The sequence below is a fragment of the Lissotriton helveticus genome, chromosome 1_1 (genome assembly GCF_964261635.1).
Source record: "Lissotriton helveticus chromosome 1_1, aLisHel1.1, whole genome shotgun sequence".
NCBI lineage: Eukaryota > Metazoa > Chordata > Amphibia > Caudata > Salamandridae > Lissotriton > Lissotriton helveticus.
In genome coordinates, this window is record NC_136057.1 from 1,818,201,977 (window position 1) to 1,818,224,926 (window position 22,950).

At 45.1% G+C, this 22,950-nt stretch overlaps 1 protein-coding gene across 1 annotated transcript in view; it reads left to right on the plus strand.

The window, feature by feature from the left end:
* The window catches only part of KIF14 (kinesin family member 14), a 606,238-nt gene that overhangs the window by 247,517 nt on the left and 335,771 nt on the right, over positions 1-22,950 (plus strand). Inside the window, exons 16-17 of the mRNA XM_078641003.1 lie at positions 11,725-11,885; positions 21,332-21,479. Of these exons, the coding sequence (XP_078497129.1) occupies positions 11,725-11,885; positions 21,332-21,479 (309 nt within the window). The remainder of the gene's footprint in view (positions 1-11,724; positions 11,886-21,331; positions 21,480-22,950) is intronic.

Genomic DNA, 22,950 nt, shown 5'->3' on the forward strand with positions numbered 1-22,950 from the left:
CCCTGTGTCTTCCTGTGTCCTCTGTATCTGTGTCCCCACCTGTCCTCGGTACCTGTGCCTCCCTGTGTCCTCAGTTCCTGGGGACATGAATGTGCCTCCCTAGGGGTACATCAGTGGAGCAAGACATAGTTCTGCTGTCTGTGGCCAGGCGAGGGATAGCTCTGCTGTCTGCAGGGAGCGAGGGTTCCGTCACCTGGAAACGTGATGCCTGTCGTCTCAAAAGGGAGGGCTCGCTGTGCTCTCTGGGACCCGGGCTAGGGTTAAGTCAGGTGACCGTGAAGAAGAGGCATGTTTTTCACAAGGGAGGGATAGCTCTACTCTCGGGCTAGGGTTACGTCCGGTAAAGAAGAGGCGTGTCATTCACAAGGGAGGGGTAGCTCTGCTTCCTGCGGTGAGCTAGGGTTCAATCAGCTGAAGGAGGGATAACTCTGAGGCCATTCTGAAAGTAGAGATAGATCTGCTCTCTAGAGTGGACAAGGGCTCTACCAGCGAGGGACAGCTGTGCTCTCTGCATTGAGTGAGGGCCTCATCAGCTGAAGAAGGGATAACTCTGTTGTCGCACAAAGGGAGGGATAGCTCTGCTGTTAGCGAGGGTTCAATCGGCTGAAAGAGGGATAATTGGTGTTGTCGCACAAAGGGAGGTATAGATCTGCTGTTAGCGAGGGTTCAATCAGCTGAAAGAGGGATAATGTCTGTCTGTGTGTGTGCGTGGCTCTGTCTGTGTGTGTGCGTGGCTCTGTCTGTGTGTGTGCGTGGCTCTGTCTGTGTGTGTGCGTGGCTCTGCCTGTGTGTGTGCGTGGCTCTGCCTGTGTGTGTGCGTGGCTCTGCCTGTGTGTGTGCGTGGCTCTGCCTGTGTGCGTGCGTGGCTCTGTGTGTGTCTGCTTGGCTATGTCTGTGTGTGTGTGTGCGTGGCTCTATGTCTGTGTGTCTGTGTGTGTGTGTGGCTCTGTCTGTGTGTGTGCGCGGCTCTGTATGTGTGTGTGTGTGTGTGGCTCTGTGTCCGCAAATACTCTCTACTACTCTCTAATGCTCACCTATTGCCATTGTAAATGACAATACCATTTATTTATGTTTTAAAAAAAAAGAGAAAAAAATGTCATGAGCAATGCCAATAGCTCTACCTTTAATAATGCCGAGACCATTACATTGTAAATGCTTGTTATGACAGAAACGTGGACTCATCCTGACTGCCTGGTCGATCCTGGTTTTACATGTGCCCCCGGATATAAATTCCTACACACTCCTAGGGCTAGTGGTAGAGGAGGGGGGGTAGGTGTGATTTTTATTGCGTCCTGCAACATTAAGGTTCTTGTATTAGATCCGACCGAAGGCACCGAGCTTTTAGGCTTATCAATTCAGGCCCACTCCGGGACCACTGTGATCGGGATAGTATGCTATCGCCCACCTGGTGCGTTTAGCCTCCAGCAACAACAAGCGCTCTTGGTCACTCTGACCAATATAGAACTTTCCCATCGCAAACTGCTTATTCTTGGAGATTTTAATCTCTGGCGCAATGGCGCCCTTGACTCTGGTCTCCGTAACTGACTTCATTCCTGCGAAAGTTTCGGCCTCTCCCAATTGGTTACTGGAGCAACACACAGGGGAGGACACCTTTTAGATCTATTGTTCGCAGGTCCTCCGTTAGTAGCAATGGGGGAAACCCTTTCTATGGAGTGGACTGACCATTCTCTTATCAAGTTTTTTATACTTTTGAACGGTGGTCATCCTAAGGCTCCTGGGTTCACCAACAAAATTAACTGTAGAGACTGGAGAGCCCTCACACGCTTGCATTCCATGGGGGAAGTGTTCCAGCTGGAGCATTTCTTTGATGAGGAAAAACAGGTAGATGACGACTACTCCTCACTTTGCACAAGTATTACAACCATCCTTGATGCCCACGCCCCTCTAAAAACGCGTAGTTGTAAGGGCACTGACTCCGCGCCTTGGTTTAACGATACCTTAAAAGATCTGAAGCAGGGTTGTAAACAAGCCGAGAGAAGGTGGAGACGTGACTACTCAGAAACCTTTAAGGAGTTGTGGAAAAACAAAGTTCGGGAATATAAGAACCTGATTAAAAAATCAAAAGCAGAATACTACTCCTCCATGATCTGTAACTCCACCAACAGCTCCAGAACCATTTTTAATATACTGAATAGTGTTACCAATCCAGAATGCACCAAAAACGCCACTGTCCCGTCTCAAGATCTCTGTGAGAACCTTGCAGTTTTCTTTAAGGAAAAAATCGAACTTATCATTAGGGACTTAGAAGCCTCGCCAGACTCTATCCCTCCCCCCGACTTGAGACCGGGATCCCTGGTGGACCAGCTAGCAGGGCCAACCTTAGCCTCGAGTGATCTCCTACTCGAGTTCCCCCCTCTAATGTACGAGGCCTTCTGTAAATTAGCCAGAGAGATCTCTTCCGGGTCTCCCTTAGACCCTGTTCCACATAAAATATGGAAAGAATTTGAGTGGGAACTGTTTCCATCACTCCATCTTATCTGCAACCAATCACTTGCGACTGGGACTGTTCCAGCTCAGTGGAAGCGGGCGTTAGTATCCCCTCTGCTAAAAAAGCCCTCTCTCGACCCAGACTGCTCTAAAAACTATCGTCCCATCTCGCTTTTACCATTCCCAGCCAAGATTGTCGAACGGTGGGTTAGTAACACCCTCTCCAATCATCTGGAACGTCACCAACTATTAGATGCTGATCAATTTGGCTTTCGGCCCGCCCACGGAACCGAGACCGCCCTCATCACCGCTATGGACGAACTTCAGAGGCGTGCAGACAGAAGGCAGGCAGCGTTCTTGATCTTGCTTGACATGTATGCCGCCTTTGACACTGTGAACCACAGCATTTTGCTGAAACGGTTGCTTGAGGCGGGACTTAGAGGGTCAGCAATGCAGTGGTTCCATTAATTTCTGCAGGATAGGCAGCAGGCGGTGTCTGTCCCTCCTTTTCAGTCAGCTTTTACTTTGATTTCCCATGGGGTCCCCCAGGGCTCTGCAATTAGCCCAATCCTTTTTAACCTTTACCTCAGACCACTGATTACGCTAATCAAAAGCTTCAATATTAAAATTATCAATTATGCCGACGACACGCAATTGATCCTCTCCTTGGAGGGAGAGGACTCTACTTCGCTTGAGGTCTTCCACAACTGTCTGCGTGACATCTCTCGCTGGCTAAAGGACAATTCCCTCCAGTTTAACGCAGGGAAAACGGAGGTGCTCTTTAGCGCTGGAACTAAGCTTCCACGGCCATTCCCAGATAACTTCTGGCCCCCTGAATCTGGAACCACAGTTCGGCCGGTGGAATCAGTCCGCAACCTTGGGGTCATGCTGGACCACAGGCTCAGTATGGAGACGCACATTCAAAAGACTACGGCTTGCTGTTTTGCTATCCTTCGTTCCCTACAAAAGTCAATTGAAATTCGCAGTACTGGAAACCATAGAGAAAACTCAAGGCAGAGATATAAACAAAACTTTATTGCAAAGAGAAAATCACTGGATATATCTTCTCACCTCAATGAAACCTAACGGACTCAATGACCGATTGGAATTTGCGTGCTATCTTTAAGACTTTTTATGATCAACATAGTTTGAACCACCACAATCTGAACGTTATTTTACATGCATTTGCATGTCATTTTTTAATTTTAATATTTTAATTCTTCTTTTTCTTATGTTCACATGTAGTTGCACATGATCCAGACCATCATTTCACACTAACATCAACATCACTCACTCTGTAGGTGCACATGAGCCAGACTATCATTTCACTTTAACATAACTCACTCTGTTTTACCACTTCAATATGGCGTTGACACAAATCAACCGGAAATCCATAGCCCTATTTCTAGCTCCAAACAACAGCCGCGGAGTGAATGCCGGCTCGTCTTCGATTCCGACATGACCGCATAGGACCGAAAACACAATCTATCGCATTCTGTCACGGCAGTTAAGACACTACCGAGTAAACATAGGATACTCTTCACTCTTATGCACCCCAATCTTTTATGCACGATTCACTGTTACAAAACTGTAAACTTCAGACTATTGCGTATTAGACGCATACACCAATACTCTAAAAGATCAATATTTTTCTATTCACTGAATGCGTCTAACCCGAATTTCATTTTGTATGCTTATTGTGCATGTTAACTCACCTACTTCATTTAAGAACACTACAGCACGCCGCTACTATATTCTGTATTTGAACCACCGGGTCACCGCTAATATGCAGCTACTTATAACATCTCTACGCAGAGAACAGTGTCTTTATAAATTGACAACTATTTGTAAATAATGACTATCTACGTTTGTAGTATATTATCCTCATATGAGTTCATTCATTTTAATTTAGATATTCCCTGAAGAAGTGCACTTGTAGTGCACGAAATGCATTGGGAATGCCATTGAAAATGTGAATGTCGAAATATACAACATATATTATCGATTAAAAGAAATTCAAAGAAGTAAATGAATGCAATTTACTTCTGAATAAAGAACTATATTCAAGAAACAACCAATTCAGCACATTGATTGTTAATTTATGTTCAAAAATTAAGCGCTTCAGCGTTTTTCGAGCTGTGCCTAGAGGGTCATCCTCTAAGGTTAGAGGGTGCCTATATCGCTGAAATCAACAACACTCTAAGAGGCAGAGAGTGAGACCTCAGGAGCACGCCACAAAGACCAACCACAATTACAAAAAGCTTGTGGGCAACCGACATTACAGAAATAATTGGTTAGAGGGTGCTTATATCGCTCCATTCAATTATTTGCCATGCTAAGCAGTTGTTTTAACCACTGCTGGCAAATCCTAGCAGCCATAATAGCATAAGCTAATTGGATGTTGTCCCTCAGCCCAGGAGGGTTAATCACTCACAGAAAATACATACATGCATGGAAACAAATGTAAAGTTTTCATTCCTCATTATTTTACATATCAGAAATCAAAAACTAATTTCCTACCTAGTTATATCAGGCAGAGATACCTTCATTTTCATCTCTATCCTGACAAGCAGGGTTGAGAAAGGTATACAACAGTGTTCTATTATTAAGAGAAATTAATCTGCAACTTAATGTCAGCTCAAAATGTCCCTCTAGACCACTGGGGTTGTTTACAGGGCTATGGGATTAAAATGCAGAACACTTATTCAAGCAGCTCTGTAATAACGAGGAATTCATTTTTGTGGATTTTTGTGTTTGTTTTGTCAATTATCCTATGTTATTTTACTGTTAAATATAGGGTTGTATGTTACTTTTAAGTGTATATATCAACAAACCTAATGTCTTTTAAACCAGACATTTTAACCGGAGATTTTCCAAATGTATCAGTAAATGAATATGGCTATCATATTATCGATTGCTGTAAACAAGACTGGAATATGTTATGCTGCTTTCTTTTCTTCTATGTAGTCAGTCAGTAATTCTTTATTTGATCCAATAGATACGCACATAAAAGCACAGACAAAAATTACAAAAGCAACATAGAATTCCAAATCATCTTGCATAAAATCCATGTCTAAAATTTTATATCACATGTTATGAGATGGTTTTTAAGAACTCTTGCAAAAGGACATACTGTAAAAGAGAATCCTGGGTGTATTATACAACTTTACCACATCATATATATATATAAAATGTCATTTTTATCTTCTATGAGTTAATAAAATCTATAAATGGATAAGATGCGAAGGCCACTGCAATTATCAACCCCACTGCTTCCCCTTTTTTATGTGTGCAGGCCCATAAAAAATGTTGCTACTGAGAAGCAGACTAAGGAGTCAGGCAAAGATTTTAGAAAATAGAGTGCAACCCGACATTGTGCTGAAAACAATGTAGTTCCTCCTTTCTTTCTTGTAGAGCCCACAGAACAGAACTAAGTGCAAATTAGACTGTGGAGAATGATTATCGCAAGGACAGGGGCTTAGGTCTGAGTGCTTAAACTTTCTTTCCGGATTGCCTAGCATCAGAGGTATCAGATTAATAAGGAATCTCAATAATATACATTTTTGCCGTGCTCTACTGATGTTTGGTAGGTAAAAGAACCCTCCCTCTATCAGGGCTGGATTTAAATGATAAGCGAGAACTGCCTGTTTATCTTGATTCTTTTTTAACCGTTGTATTCTGCCCTCAGCATGAACATATTAATTCGCTTTTGTTTGAAACCTTTCTACATGCAGTTAGATCCTTAAATAGTTTGAGGAGTCCAGTATCGGTCAGCTCTGATTCCACATAATGAAGCCATCTAATCCTACTATAGTTTTCCAGTTTTAGGCAATTTCTTATTATATTGTGCGTTAGGGTCACTGTGTCCCTCCGCCAAATGGAAAGCCACAGTAGGATCGGGGCTAACCTGATTGCATCTGAAATATAAGGCAAGTCCAATTCAATGTGTAAGGTGTAATTGGAAATGGAAGATGGGAGGGACACTAGGGACTTAAAACCTCTATTTTCAATTATTTGAAGCGAGTCTATAGGGGCCTGCCCCAGACACCTACCCCATATGTTGCTGCGGCCTATGTCTTGGCCTGATTAATATTCTTTAGAGTGACTAATGGTCTGGCGCCCAACTTTTTAGAGAATGATTTTATGGTTGTCAGGCCTCTCTCCATTCCTAGAGTCATTCCCTCCACCTACTTTGACTATGTTTGATTTTTGTCAAAGAGAACCACCAGGTAGGGAAAGGTGTTGATCACTTCAATTCTTCCAAACTCCATATGGAGGTGCGTGGATTTGTCTCGTTTGCCAGCCCCTGCTATAATAGCAAAATATTTGGTTTGATTGACTTTCAGATCCATTGAATCTATGAAAGCTGTATATGTAGTTATGAGGCGTTGAAGGGGTAGCTCCGTTCTTGCAATCAACAGTGCCTCATCCGCGTAAGCCAGTATAGGTAACAGGTGTGTAGCAAATACAGGGATGTCCAGGGATACCCCCAGAATGGCGTCCTCCACACCGTTTGTGTAGATAGAAAAAAGAAACTGGGCGAGGACCCATCCCTGCCCTAGCTCCCTGGCGATCTTACGGCATATGTCCCCAGGGGGCACATACATAGCGTTTGAATATAGTTGCCCGATAAAGTTAATTATGGCTGGCTCGATCCCCATCTCCTCCATTATATGCCAGAGTTTGGATTGGGCCAAGCAGTGGAATGCTGCTGAAACATCCATAAATGCCATATACATTTTCCCACCCTTCACTCTGAATCTAGTGTTCATTATAGACAAATACATCTGACACTGGTCCACAGTGCCCATTCCCCACTGGAACCCATACTGCGCATGAATTAAAATGTTTTTCTCCTGAGCCCCACCCCTCCAGCCTAAACAGGAGGAGTCAACCCATGAGCTTTGCTGTAGTAAACCATCAGGGAAATTGTGGTAGAGTAAACAAATGATGGACGGAATGCTGACAATGCAATCATTCTCCCCCAGTCAAAAGATCTGGGTTAAATCCATCGTTCTTTTGTCCACTACGCCACCCCAGTTTGGATCCAACCATATGCAAATCAGTCTTGACCCTGTGCACCATGGGAACAGTCCAGACCGAACTGCCAGGCCAGGTCCTCCCTTGACTGGAAACAAGCATCCTGGGACTGGTTTCAGGGTATGTCATCCTTCTTCTGTCAGAATAGCTTGAATTCAGAGGCACAGACAGCAAAGGACCCACATCTGGGCATACCCATCCCACTTAGGGCGAAAAGTGTTACAGCAAACAAATGATGGACGGAATGCTGGCATTGCAAACATTCTCCCACAGTCAAAAGATCTGGTTTAAATCCGTTGTTCTTTTGCCCACTAAGCCACCCCAGTTTGGACCCAGCCATATGCAAATCAGTCTTGACCTGTGCCCCATGGAAATTGGCCTGTAGTTCTTTGGGTTTCCCCTATCCCCTTTTTTGTGAATCGGGACAGTTACACTAGTGGTCCATGAAGGGGGGCTAGCCGGCTATGGCAATGTTATTGAAGACATTCATTAATAGAGGGACCCACAAATGTGGATTTTCATGGAAGAAGTCTATCGGGACCCCATCAGGGCCTGGGGCCTTTCCAAGGCTACACACCATCAGGCCTCTTCTCACTTCAATGAGTGAGAAAGACAATATATCCTGTAAGTTGGATTCTGTATTAATAGGAAGTGTGACAGAAGGAGTACTCGAGACAAAGATGTTTTCAAAATTAGCCACCCATACTTCATCTACATTATTGTCCATTGTGGGGTCCTTAGGATTTTTATAACAGGGTGCATTGATTATCTTCCAGAATTCTCGGCTATTTCCCATATTTGCTGTAATTTCAAGTTCCATCCAAGCGTCCTCCTTGATAGCCCTTTCCCTTTCCTTCTTGCTAGGTTATAATCAGTGAGTAATGATCTTATTTGGTCAGGATTTCTGGGTTGGACTTTCAAGGCTGTCATTAGCGTGTTTCTAGATTGTGTACAGGGGAGTCGAACCAGCACTCGCGTGGTACAGTATTTTGGGATTTAAAATGGGTAAAAGCCAATTTTACTTTCACTAGAAGGTCTCTAAAGCTTGACACCACAACTACTGGACGAGAGTCGGATTCTAGACAGATAAAGATGTTGTCCTGGATAGTCGATACAATTTCAGGGACTAGCTTAATCTTGTCAATTTGGGCCTACTTAAGTTGCAAGCCAGTATTTCTTGCCAGAGTTGGGGTTCCTGTTTTCTGATGCTGCATCACGTCTCTTGTGGCCAAACTACACTGTAAAGTTAAGATGGCATGATCGCTAAAAATCGTAAATCGATTTTCTACCTGGATGACCTTGTTGATAAGGGGGTTAGTGAGTAGGGTGAAATCAATCGTTGATTCATAGCCATTTTGCCGGAATGTTTGCCCTGGGTGGCCTATTGATGGATTAGAATTATTGTCCAGTACCATGTTATTGGAGAATAGCATCCTATTTAGGCAATTTCCATATTCGATTTGGGTGAAATTATATATTGGGTTTCCACCTGGATCTTCTAAACCACAAACACGGTCTTGGTTGTGCTTACTGGGATGTATGTTAAAATCACCCACCCAAATCATGTTGGAAACCTTATTATTTTTAAGGCTTGTATATTTCTCTATTGCCCTATTTAGCTCAACTGCCACTAGATGCATGTTTCCCCCCCCGAACTCATTGTTATAAAAATTTATTAAAAGCCAAATGCCTTAGTTTGCCACCTCTGTCAGCAGATGAAAAGGGGCGCTCGTTGATTCAGATTTTTTTTTACTGTTATCGACTGTGTGTTTGGAATTAACGTTAAAAGCCCCCCTCCTTAGACCTCCCAGATACTGATGGTGTAGCCAGTGTTTGAAAAGAGCAGAAACCATTTATAAAAAGGGGTTCCCGTTGACCATGTCTCCTGTAGGCAAGAAATATCCTGGTCTTGCCAGAGTTTTTGCCAATGTTCATTACCTAATTTTTGTGCAGTGCCTGCCATTTTCCAGGTTGCTAGTTTAAGAATGTTTTTATTTGCCCCCACCTGTGTGTTATTTATCTTAGAACTACCTTGAATATCGGGATCCAGGATATCTGGTCTGTCATGGCCCTCTAAAGAGTTTGTCATCTGGGTGTAGTCAATCACATGCTTCCAGGTCCGAGAGGAGGTGAATCTGTTCTCCAGCCTCTGCGTTCTTCTGCCACTAGTAAAAGGGGCCTATAGAAATATTCCAGTGATAATGCTGTAATCTGCCTGTTCTTGGGTGGGACTATATGTAGCGGAGCTAAGAGAGATCTAACTACAGATTCATTATTGACGTTTATGACCACACAGTCACCCGGTATTACTTTTCTAGATGGGCCCAGCCAGCATATCCTTCCGGCCATAATAATTTGGTTATACAGAAGACTTCCCCTTCCCCACACATGAATTAGATGACGCGATAGCCAGTGGAGGGATTTGTCCATTAGTTGATCAGTCGTTTATTGTTTGACCTTCCTCAAAAGCGGTACATTTGCCAACACCAGTACAAGTGGAGATGCTGCTGGAGGGAGATGCAGGGTAGCGATCCTAACGACCTTGAGGCTTTCCGGCCTCAGGGGGTCCTACCTTCTCCCCACCCCAAGCATCGTTGCCACCAGCCTAGTTGGGACGGTGCTAAGGTATCATTTTTGTGTTACATCCTCCTCTGGCTTCTCCAAGTGTTAATTGGGTTGTGAGGGGGGATTTGGGTATGGAGGTAGGAAGTAGTAGAAGTGTCAACTGTTGGGTATGTGACCAGGCCCAGGTTACCATATGCCTGATCTGGGTGGGGTTACGCGACTTCAGTTTCTGATAGACCGATCCCCGCCTGTAGGTGGGATACAGGACCACAGCCCGTCCCAGGGCGCAGAAGCTCGAGGGAGGTGAAGTTGTTTGCACCCCTGGGACTCCATTTGGGTTAATCTATCTTCAGTCTGAGTTAACTTGAGTAGAAGAGGCCTCAGCAGGGCGGAGACCTTGTTTTCTAATTTCTTCCACGTATCATTGTTCATCAGTGGGGGCAGGGTAGGGGGAGTAATGAGACTTGGTCCAGTTTCATTTGGAACATTCCCCCTTGATTTGACAGGTCGAGTAACTTTTACAGGCTTTTGCTTCTGTGACCCACCACCCTTTCTTCTCTTAAATGGTTATTCAGGATTAGTGTCCAGCTGTATTTGCGAGGCCGAACCCCTAGTAGATGTTTTTGCGGTAATAGATTTCACAGGAGGGAATTCTTGAGGGACAATCGCCGTATGGGCTAGTGGTTCATTTACAAAGAGGCTGTGTGGGGGCATTGTCCCTACTTTGGCCCCCTAAAGAGGAGCGCTTCTGGAGCATTGGCTCCAACGATAGGCGCCGTTCAGGTAATTCTATTTTATGGGTGAGAACAGATGTGGCCATTGTTACAAACACATCAGGGCTTCCCGCTACTCCTCCACCCGCCAGCTCGCTCTGGCCTTGCGTTTAACCATTATTTGAGGGAGTATTAAAGTTATTGGTAATAAAAACTATATGCACAGTACCTTACTAAAGTCGCTGTTGTTAAAGAGGGGGCCCAGCCCAGCCTCCGACGAGTGTGGACGGGCCAGCCCTTAGCCGGTACGCATCCCCAGGTGCGCCCCGCGCTGCGGGTCTGCGTCGCGCCTTAATGGCGTTTCTTTTGCCTAGGTGGACGACGGGGGACAGAATCCCCCAGCAGAATCCCATCTAGAACCAGCTCAGGCTCCTCTCCTCTCATTTTGGAGGAAAAAAACCAGTAAAAATATTTGAAACGTAAAATGCATATTTCTTCACTATCCCATAACCGACCATATTTACTACTTGGTGGACCTCATGTACTTTAGGGGTTATAACTACGAAAACAATAGTAATAGCACATGGTGAAATTATTGGATTATGTTCCTTCTCCACATGTCGCTTATCGTTCAGTTGGCTGCCAACATGCAAATATTTTATATTGATTTAATGTGGATCAAGGTGCTATTTAATCATCCTCCTGGGTACATCCACCAAACTGATCTATGTCTCTCAAGGGACTTCAAGATAATACTTTAAGAGCCATTTACAATTGGTTTAAAGTGCCTCAAAAACCTCCTGTTTTTCATTCTAAAGAATGCATTTTAGGACATAAAACCTAGGAGAGATTCCTTTCATGGTCTTGTAGCATGATCTATATATTTTTCTTATATTTCGATTTTTTTTTTTAGATCTTCTGTTTTATGTCCTTAACTAAATGACATTTTATTTTACAGGGAGACCGTGTGATTCTTGGCGGTGACCATTACTTCAGGTTCAATCACCCAGTGGAGGTGCAAAAAGGAAAAAGAGCATCTTGTGGGTCTGCACTTTCAAGTGATGGTATCAAAGATTTTGAATTTGCTAGAAACGAATTGCTAGATGCACAGAGATCACAGTAAGTGTTGCTGTTCAATGTACAAGACAATACCGTTTCCTCTGAACTATATCTTTGCACCTTGTGTCTATTAATTATTAACTAATCTTGTTGGTAAATTGCCATATAGGCTGTTTAGAAAACATTTTTCCTTTAATACATAATGGAAATAGAATATTGGATATTAGCATCCTAATAACAAACCTCCAGTACAAAAAATTAACTAATTTAGGTTGAATTCATTTTCTCATCCATCAGAATTGTTTGTGTGTAGTAAGTAATGTTAAACCATGGTATTGTAAAGATACCTTTTCACACATATTAAACATCTCTAAAATCTAAGGGATTTACAAAAGTAAACAACACACACAACAGCTGACCAAGGTCAAGAACTTAAATTCCGATGTGGCCGGTTTTAAAAACAAACAACTTTAATAAAAAGAAGACTTTTTGGACTACATGTGTGTTTCCTGACTGACTTCAATCAGAGTGCACCTTCCTTTCTTGTGGACTTTCTCTAAAATGTAGTCCAGTTGCTTGTAAAGTACACATTATTTGATATGCTTTCTTTCCAGTCTTATAGCAGGTTGTTGCCATATTGTTTCTTCATCTTTACGCTCTTTAGGCATTTGGTGTAAAACATTGATCAAGACTACTCAAAAATAAATGTAGGCAATTTTAACCCTCAATTCATATAGACCCCACAACCCTTTTCCTTAAAAAGTGCTCCCTTGCAAGGAAAAACGTCATAGCATGCCAGATCCTCAAAGGATTGGGTGGATTTTGATGATGTAGCATGTCATTGAATAGCATTCAGTGAGTAAGAGTTCCTTTTAAGAAAAAAAAATTTCTCCTAGAACGAGTGGGCTCCTTCACATGATCCAAGGTTGATTCTCTTTTGATTGATACATACTATAATTCAATGCCTTATACTTTGTTGTGCAAGCAGTAGCATCATTTGTACATTTGCTGACACTCTAAATCAGCAGTTTTTAAAATTCTGGCTTCTATGGACCCAAACTGAATAATTACTAGAATCCCGGGACCCCAACTGAGTCATCATTGGAAGCTGGCAAACCCGCTTAAGCAACATCAATGATTTGAACCATATAACAGTGCACAAAAATACAAAAACAAGTATACACCTCAAAATGCTCAATATTGTAATATTTAGTTTCATTTACTCAAATGTAGAAAAAAAGTTTCTCTATTTGTATATAGTTTATTCATTTTAAAGTACTAATTTTAATTAATTTTGTAAAACTGTCGTGGATCACCTGAGTGGGCCTTATAGACACCAGAGGTGCTCGGACCACAGGTTGAGCCACTACTTTAACGAACACATATGCTTTGTTTAGTGTTTTATTGAACAACAAATAAAGCTGCTTGAAACCAACATATAATGAATTCTGTATTTATTTATTGAGCATTCTAACTAAATGGGGATATTGTATAAGAATATATGAAAAGGATGCTAGGAGAGGTAATCAGGACTTCTAATACTACAAGTGATCGTACATCTGTAGGACGAGCGATCTACAATTGCACACAAGGATTTTGGCCGTATGGTGTTCATTCCAGTGTAATGAAAGATTCAATAGACTTTGTTGTGATTCTGCAAGTAAGAGCAGGGGTTGAAACATGAGGAGGGTTTGATATTAAAAGCAGGGATGAGTTTGAGACTTGTCTGGGGTCCCTTAACAGTAAATTAATTGAGTAAGTACTGATGAAACCCTGTACACATTATAGGGAAAGTCTAGAATTATATACAATCCATGTTAGTATGAAAGCCAGCATAGTTGCTGCCTTTAATGAAAGGTGTTCAGCATTACACGGCAGAAATCTCATTACAGAAGCATCCATTTGACCGTAGGTAGTTACCTCAGATACTTCTAATGAATTTTGGAGGGCCACTGGTGACAGGTAGGGGCTTTTTCCAGCTGGAAACCATAACATCATCTCTGCATATTGATGCTTCAAAACAAAAAAGATGTCTCTGCTTTGTAATGCTGGCTCTTTATATCCAATTGGTGCACACTGCCCATGTTTAGGCAAGTGTTTTGCTGGTCTCAATGTGGGCCATATTTTCCTAACTTACCCCAGTCTGGGAGTGCTTTTAGCGCCCTAATTCACTCTCGAGCTAGAGAGTCACAATGCCTCCTCCCTGTGAGGTTGCACCACACAGGCCTTCTCCACTCGGTGTTCGCATTACCTTATAGCACTCTTTTATACAGTAAAAAGAGAACATTCATTGATTTGTTGTCCCTTCTCCTGCCCTGATACCTAAAACATACTTTATGTAATGTCTCTCTACATGGGCTGTATCACCTGGCAGATAAAGTCACATCATACTCTGTATTTGTACATCTTGTCTATTTTGACATCAATTAAATATTGTTATAAATTAATTTATTTACATTGTTTATAGTTCATATATTATTTTTCGTCAAAACATCAGTTTGTGAGGCTTCAACTCACTTTTATATATCTTTCACCTTTGTGGGCTCTGAAAGTGGGGCTGCCATTGAAACATTCCAACAATCTTTCTTTTTTACTTCAATGCACTTTGAATATTTAATACTCTTCATCATGAGGCAGATATAATGTATGTGTGAAACCTATACAGACAATATATGTATTTAAAACAATTTATCAAGGTTGCATGCCCTCTGTTAGACGAAACATTGATAAATAAAATTCTCTTCGTTTTGGAACATGATTGAACGCTATAAACACAGGTAAAGACTAGGATATTAATCATATTATTTGTTTTAAGTCTTGTTCTGTAGTAGGGGATCTATGTGTATAGTCATAATCTAGTGAATAGTCCCGCCCATGTGCGTGGACCCCGGAGCAACCCAAAATAATATCTTAAAGTGTCGAAAAAATGCAGAACTGCACAGACACTTAAGAGAGAATTAGAGACAGATAATGCAGCCTATAACACAGGCTACACAGTCCAGTATTTCAACTAGAAATTCCACCAAAAAATCCACAAAACAGCAAAGCCTGTACAGATTTCCCTTGCTTCAGCAGCAAAAGCCCTCTGGAATGATAGAGAGGAGGATCTGGACAGACAAGCCCCATAGGCTGCCATTATGTGGCTCAGAACAGGATACTGTGCCTTTAAGAGAACTTTCCAGAACTTCACAGTATCCCAGAATGCCCTGCAGGTCCCTTTTACTTTCAGTTCTTTTTTCCGGCTCCTGCAAGCAGGACCCTGGAGCATTGAGCTCTCCCTTTTCAAGGGTTTATTGGTGATTTTTTACTATTAATTTCGTTTTGAGTGCTTCTAAAGTACTTTAGTGCTGTTCTTCTTGGTTTTTGCTCCTTTTTGATGTCAAATATGCCTGCATTATTTGACAAATGCCCGGAGTGCTCCAGGAAGAAGGCCAAATCGGATTCCCATGAGGTGTGTATCCTCTGCCTTCCCTCTTCCCATGTCCCAGAGGAGTGTGAGATTTGTCAGTGCTTCTCTGGCAGGACCCTGAAGGAAACTCGAGGAAAGAAGGCTGACAAGGTGGGTCTGGAGGGGCTCCTTCTGCCCATGCTGAGGCCTCTGGGGGGCTCCCCACGGGCAGGAAGACCAGCAAACGTGCCCACTCTCCGTCTGGGTCGATTGCTGCGACCACGACGTCGAGAGGAATGACTACGGTCTGTTCCCCGTCCCCCCAGGGCTTATGGGCGAAGCACAGTCGGCGCTCGACGTCGAGGGATGTGCACAGACCGCCGTCGACGTCTCCGGTGACGATTTCGTCGTCATGGTCGTCGGTCTCGGCGTCGAGTGATCGACGTCGAAGGGCCCGGCGTCGGCACTCGCCGTCGAAGCGACACCGCCGTTCGCCGTCGGCGAAGAGGAGGAGAACATCGTCATCGAGCGGATCCTCGTTGTCGAGGAGTGGTCCGCCGTCTAAGCGGAAGAGGTCGCCGTCGAGGCGCAAGAGGTCGACGTCGAGGCGATCGAGGTCGCCGTCGAGACGCAAGAGATCGCCGTCGAGGCATGGAAGGCGGTCGACGCTCGCCGTCTGGTCACCGTTCTTCGACGTCGAAGCGGGAGAAGAGGCCTGATGCCATGGGAGGCTCTCCGACGTCCCAGGCTGGTGGTGGATCACCGGGCTCGGTGTATTCCGAGGTGTATACGCCTACACAGGTTACGCCTCCGCCGCCATTGCCGAGGGGTCTCCCTCCGAGGATTCCTACCCCTCCTCCTTTGCCTCCGACTCCGAAAACCGTTCCTCAGCCTCAGGTGCCACTGAAGCCTCCTCCGGTGCCTCCGAGGTCGTTTTCATTGCCCAGGTTTCCGACTCCTCCCAAGGGGACTCCGAAGCCTCAGGCCCCGGCCAAACCTAAGACGCCCGAGCCGGTGGAACCAGCGGATCGCCCGAGGCCTAGGAGGTCCAGATCACGCTCCGGAAGGAGAGGAGGATCTAGGAGTCGGCGCAGATCCTCCACTAGATCTAGACGCTGCCATAGGAGGTGGGTATCCAGGTCCCGCACGGACTCCTCCAGGACACGATCCTATTCGCCGACCTTGTCGGATTCCCCGGGGACAAGGGTGTCTCCGGTGGATGACATCAGCACGTTCCAGGAGGTTCTCCTGAGGGGGGCAACGAAGTTGGGCATCACGGTGACGGCTCCTATACCTACGACGTCCGTGATATTTGAGACTCTTCACAAGAAGCATCTATCTCGCCCTTTGCTGCCACTAGTGCCAGGTTTGGTGGAACCTGCGGAGGAGCTGTTCCTTACGCCAGCGGGGGTGAAGGCCGCTCCCTCCCGACTTCTGAAAAAGTACAGGGCCCCGGATTCGGATCCGGCGTTCCTGCGAATGGATACAGTACCAGATTCCATTATAGTGACGGCGGCCAGGAAGTTACACTCTACCTCCCCGTCCTCCACCGTGCCTGACAAGGAAAGCCGATGGATCGACTCGGCTGGAAGGAAGGCTTGTGGGACTGCTTCCACTACCATGAAAGCCTCCAGTGATTCGGCCTTGCTGGGGCGGTACGACCGTGCCCTGTGGGATTCCCTGCAATAGTTCACGGAACTTCTGCCACGAGACAAGAGGGAGGACTGACTAGAGATCCTTAAGGAAGGGATGCTGGTTTCAAACCAGGTCATCAGCGCGGCTGCGGATATCTCTCTCTTGAGGTCCCATGGTTACTGTCATGGGATCAACCAGCGGCGTCATGCTTGGCTCAGGCTCACGTCACTCAAGCCGGAGGCCCAGCAGGGGGTGGCCAATCTACTGTTTTCAGGAGAGACTCTGTTCGGAAAACATGCCGATGATGAGATGGCCCGCATGAAGGCGGAGGCAGAGACCCTGACTGCAGTGGGCTTGGAGAAGCCCAAAGAAAAGAAGCCCTACCGACCGTTCCAGAGACGGTTCGGTGCACAGGGCAGAGGGCGAGGACAGTCTTCGGGACAGCAGCAGCAACAACAGCAGCAGTTCCGGAGACCCTTCCAGAAGCGCCAGAAGGGTAGAGGTGGTCAGCAGTCCTCTACAGCTACCAAAGGCCCGGCCGGGTCTCGACCCTGAGCGGTTACTTCCCCTTCATCCGTTACCCGCTCCGGTGGGGGGAAGCGTTCAATTTTTTCTGGCAGAGTGGAGAAAAATTACTCAGGACAAGTGGGTGCTGAATATTGTTTGCAATGGATACAGTCTTCCTCAATCGATTCCTCCGGTCAGCTCGCAGTATCAACTGCGCGAGCTCCAGGCGGAGGCCGATATCCTGTTAATGAAAAGGGCGATAGAAGACGTACCTCTGTCTCAAAGAGGAAGAGGTCTGTACTCCCGGTTCTTTCTGGTCCGCAAGAAGGACAAGAACGAGTTCAGGACCATTCTGGACTTGCGACAGGCAAAGAAGTGGATTCGCAGAGAAAAGTTTTGCATGCTGTCGTTGCATCAGATTTATCCTCAGTTGCAACAGGGAGACTGGCTATGTGCAATAGACCTACGGGATGCGTATTTCCATGTGCCCATTGCACACAAACACAGGAAGTTCCTGCGATTTCTAGTCGGCACCAATCACTATCAGTACACGGTACTTCCATTCGGGCTGAAGTCCGCTCTCAGGACTTTTTCGAAGTGCATGGCAGTGGTAGCGGCACACCTGAGGAAGAACAATGTGTTTGTCTACCCGTACCTGGACGATTGGTTGATCAAGGCCTCCTCCTTCTCGGAAGCTCAAGCGCACTTCCAGAAGATGTGCGTTCTGTTGAACAAGCTGGGGTTGCACATCAACATGTCCAAGTCTGTCCCGACTCCGGTCCAGTGCATTCAGTACTTGGGGGCCACCATCGATACGAGGTCTGCAAGCGTGTCTCCTTCGGAGGAGCGACGATTATCACTCCTTCGGAAGGCTCAGGCTCTTATGACCACTCCATCTACAACAGTGAGGACGGTGTCCTCTCTACTGGAATCGATGGCCTCTTGTATCTTCCTGACGCCACATGCGCGGCTGCACATGAGACCGCTGCAGGAGTGCTTGGAGGATCAGTGGGACCAGAGGAGAGGATCTTGGGACGACAAGATACGACTGTCTCTGCATGCTCTTCAGTCTCTGAAGTGGTGTTGTTCAGCGGAGAATCTCCTCAGAGGGGTTCCCTTCCACAAGGACATTCCCACTCAGACTATCGTGACGGATGCTTCTCTCCAAGGCTGGGGAGCGCACTCCGGAGACTTACAGATTCAAGGGACGTGGTCCCCGGCGGAGTCCACGTACCACATCAATTTCCTGGAACTCAGAGCGGTTCACTTGGCACTGAAGGCCTTTCACCCGTCCTTCCAGACCAACTCTCTGCTTGTACAGACGGACAATACGACCACGATGTATTACCTCAACAAGCAGGGGGGCTCGAGATCACGCACCCTGTCGCAGGAGGCGCAGGCGATCTGGCACTGGCTTCTGGCCAGAGGACTGACGATAACGGCTACCCATCTGCCAGGTGTGCAGAATGTTCAGGCGGACGCACTGAGCAGACTGATTCAGGAAAACCACGAATGGGTCATAAACGACGAAGTACTAGGGGAAGTCTTCGCAAGGTGGGGGACTCCAGACGTAGATCTGTTCGCCACCGCAGAAAACAGCAAATGCCGAGACTTCGCCTCCAGGTACTACCAGCCGGGGACGCTGGGGAATGCGTTATGGATCAACTGGTCGAACAGCTTTCTGTACTCTTTTCCACCCATTCCCCTGATTCCGACGGTTCTCATCAAGCTGTCCCAGTCCAGGGCGCGGATGATACTGATTGCCCCGGAATGGCCCAGGCAGTGGTGGTTCACGGACCTGCTTCACCGGTCTCTCCTTCCTCACATGAAGCTGCCGTGCAGGCCGGACCTTCTCTCGAAGTTCGGGGGCAGATGTTGCACCCCAACCTCTCGTCTTTGAGTTTGGCGGCATGGTTCCTGAGATAGTGCAATATGGCCATCTTAATCTCCCGGAATATTGCATGGACATACTGAAGGAGGCTAAGCGACCTTCCACTAGGACTTCTTATGCTTACAAGTGGAAGAGGTTTTGCATCTGGTGCAAGTCCAAGAACTATAATCCGACGACGTGTAAGGAAGAGGTCATCCTTCCGTATCTTCTACATCTGGCGCAGTCTGACCTTAATGTCCATTCCATTAAGGTTCATCTGGCTGCATTGACTGCCTACAGGAAATGCCCTTCACAGACTTCCTTCTTCCAGATCCCTGTGATCAAAGACTTTTTGGAAGGCTTGAAGAAAGTGTTCCCTCCTGTCAGGCTTCCTTTGCCTTCTTGGGAATTGAATGTGGTGCTGTCCAGATTGATGAAGGAGCCTTTTGAACCTATTCATAAGGCTTCGTTGCAGCACCTGTCTTGGAAGGCGGCGTTCCTCGTGGCCATTACATCGGCCCGCAGGGTGAGTGAAATTCAGGCGTTGTGTTGCCAAGAACCTTATAGTGTATTTCATGCAGCTAAGGTTGTTATGCGTACTCACCCTAGATTTCTTCCCAAGGTTATTTCTGATTTTCATGTCAACCAGACTATAACTTTGCCTACGTTTTTCAGAATCCTTCATCTCCAGCGGAAAGGTCTTTACATTCCCTGGATGTGCGGAGGGTGTTGAAATTCTATCTGGATAAGACCAAAGATATTCGTAGGTCGGACCAATAGTTTATCAATTATGGATCAGTCAGGACAGGTCTTGCTACCTCTAAGCAGTCCATCTCGAGGTGGATTGTGTCCTGTATACAATTGTGTTACCAAAAAGCTAATAAGACCTTAGGAGGTAAGCCTAAGGCTCATTCCACCAGGGGCAAAGCTGCCACGACTGCTTTGCTCCGTAATTTTCAAATTGCAGAAATCTGCAAGGCGGCCACTTGGAAGTCGGTTCATACCTTTGCTAAGCATTACTGCCTGGACACTGATGCCAGAGCAGATGCTCAGGTTGGGCAGGCTTCGCTGCGAAATCTGTTCGCACAATAGTGGTGTTATTTCTCGTTTCTCCACCGCCGCTTTGATGTGGGGATGGGCTTGCCATTCTATTCACTAGATTATGACTATACACAGAGATCCCCTACTACAGAAGGAGTAGTTTCTGTCCTGTAACTCCAGTTCTGTAGTAGGGGTATCTCTGTTATAGTCATAAGCGTCCGCCCTCCTCCCCGGTGGAGAGAGATATTCATGTAAGGAATACTACAGGTCTGGCGTGTTACGCCTTCAAAAAGAACTGAAAGTAAAAGGGACCTGCAAGTTCTCTTAAAGGCACAGTATCCTGTTCTGAGCCACATAATGGCAGCCTATGGGGCTTGTCTGTCCAGATCCTCCCCTCTATCATTCCAGAGGGTTTTTGCTGCTGAAGCAAGCGAAATCTGTACAGGCTTTGCTGTTTTGTGGATTTTTTGGTGGAATTTCTAGTTGAAGTACTGGACAGTGTAGCCTGTGTATAGGCTGCATTATCTGTCTTTAATTCTCTCTTAAGTGTCCGTGCAGTTCTGCATTTTTTCAACACTTTAAGAGATTATTTTGGGTTGCTCCGGGGTCCACGCACATGGGCGGGACTATTCACTAGATTATGACTATAACAGAGATACCCCTACTACAGAACTGGAGTTACAGAACAGAAACTACTCCTTCTTCTATATCTGTTTCTTTCAGTGCTTTTTTAAGGGCATAACACTTTGAATAGAAAAGATGAAAAAATAGTTTGGCAAGTCTCAAGTTTTTGTTGTTCTCCCTGTCCCATATCTTGATTTGATCTTCATATGAACAAATTTAGGATAAAGAGGATCTCTGAACCGTATTTCTGTGCTTCATTGGCCTTTCCATAATAAAGGCTGTTAAATCATTAATAAAATGTAATTGTGGTCCTTACATAACCATATTTACGTTGTTCATTGTTAAACTTTGAAAGGTGTACTATTGATCTACACAAAACTAATTTAAATGTGTGGATATGATTATATTGATTGTAATGCGTTTCCCCACCATTTCTCTTAGACTCGAAGCAGAAATTGAAGAGGCTCGACTAAAAGCCAAAGAAGAAATGATACAGGGTATCCAGATAGCAAAGGAGATGGCACAACAAGAACTTTCTGAACAAAAAACTGCATATGAAAGCAAGATAAAATCCCTGGAAGCCCAACTGGCAAGTTACTGTTACCACATATCTTTAGTCATGTTATTCAATGTTTGTGGTTGCCTGTGGTCTAGAATTGACCATCTCAGCTTCTCTGCCAATAGTGTATTAAAATAGTGGGCTGGTTCTTTGCCAAGTAAAAATGATTTTGCTGCTTTCCGCTTTTTATGTAATTATGAAAGGAGACATGTGGGTTCAGGAAGTTGCCCTTTTGGAAATATTGGAGAAAGCCCAATTCAGGGTTGGAATATGAACACCACAGATGAGTACCTCATGCAGCAGAAATGGACCCCATTGCAATCAAGGGTCCTGTAGTCGTTCTGAAGACTGGCCCTTTCCTTTCTGGGCAACTGCTATCTTTAAATGTGAAATTGACATGTTTTTCATTCTCTGAAGGAAAAGAGCTCAACAAGAGCATGTTTGCATGCTTTGGGCGGAAGCCCTTTACTCCTGCCAGTTGGTGTTTTACTTTAGATGAGTGACGTCTCTGTAGGATTTAATATTTTTTCACCTGTCTTCACTGGCGGCTCAAATATATATGGAAACCAGGTATTGACAAGGGGTCCTCATTATGAATGCGGCAGGATACGGAGAGGTAACAATCCAACCGATAAATACACATACCGATGATTTAGTGTTTACAGTGTGCAGAATTATCTCTCCAGTATGTGTTCTGCAGCTCGAAGTTGAGGTTAAAGTGCCCAATCCGAGCTATAAAACTCAGGAATATTGCGGTGTTTCCTTGCACACATTTCACCAAGTTTATTATGCAGGAATTTGAGCAAGAAATAAGTTCAATATGTTCACACTAGTTGTAATCCTTATTTCATAACCAAACTTTGTTTTGCATCCCTATCTGGATTTCTGGCCCGCAGCTCAACGAGGATGGTAAGACAGCGAATCAGGCCCCCTTTGCCAGTGCCACTTCCCTAACAACTATGCCCTAGTTGACCCTAGTAAAAAGGTGCCTGAGTACCAAGGGCATTGGGAATGAAGCGGGTTCCCTAGGGAGCCCTCACCTAGGCCTTGCAGACTGCCACTGCAGCATGCATGGCCTGGTGCAGACAAAATGCCAAAGTTGACATGGATCACTGCCTGTGTGCCATGCCATCTAGCACTGCCTAAGATACAGGTAAGTGTAAAGAAAAACAAGGGAGACCCTACTCACATGGAACCAAGGTAAGTATTATATAAACAGAAACAATGGTTCCTGTGGAAAATGTAATTAATATCAATAGAAAATATGCCCAATGCAATAGGAAAGAGTTATGTGGATGTCCAAAAGAGAAGAAAAAACCCATATACCATACAATGTTTGCAATCTCAACAGTTTTTTTTATACATAAATCATCACATTTGTATTCGAAAGCAGTCCATGGTGTCCCCAGTGAACATGGAACCTACAGAAATTGTAACGTATTGTGGCATAGGAAAGTGGTTTCCAACAATAATAAAGTCAACCATCAAAAACAATGTACAA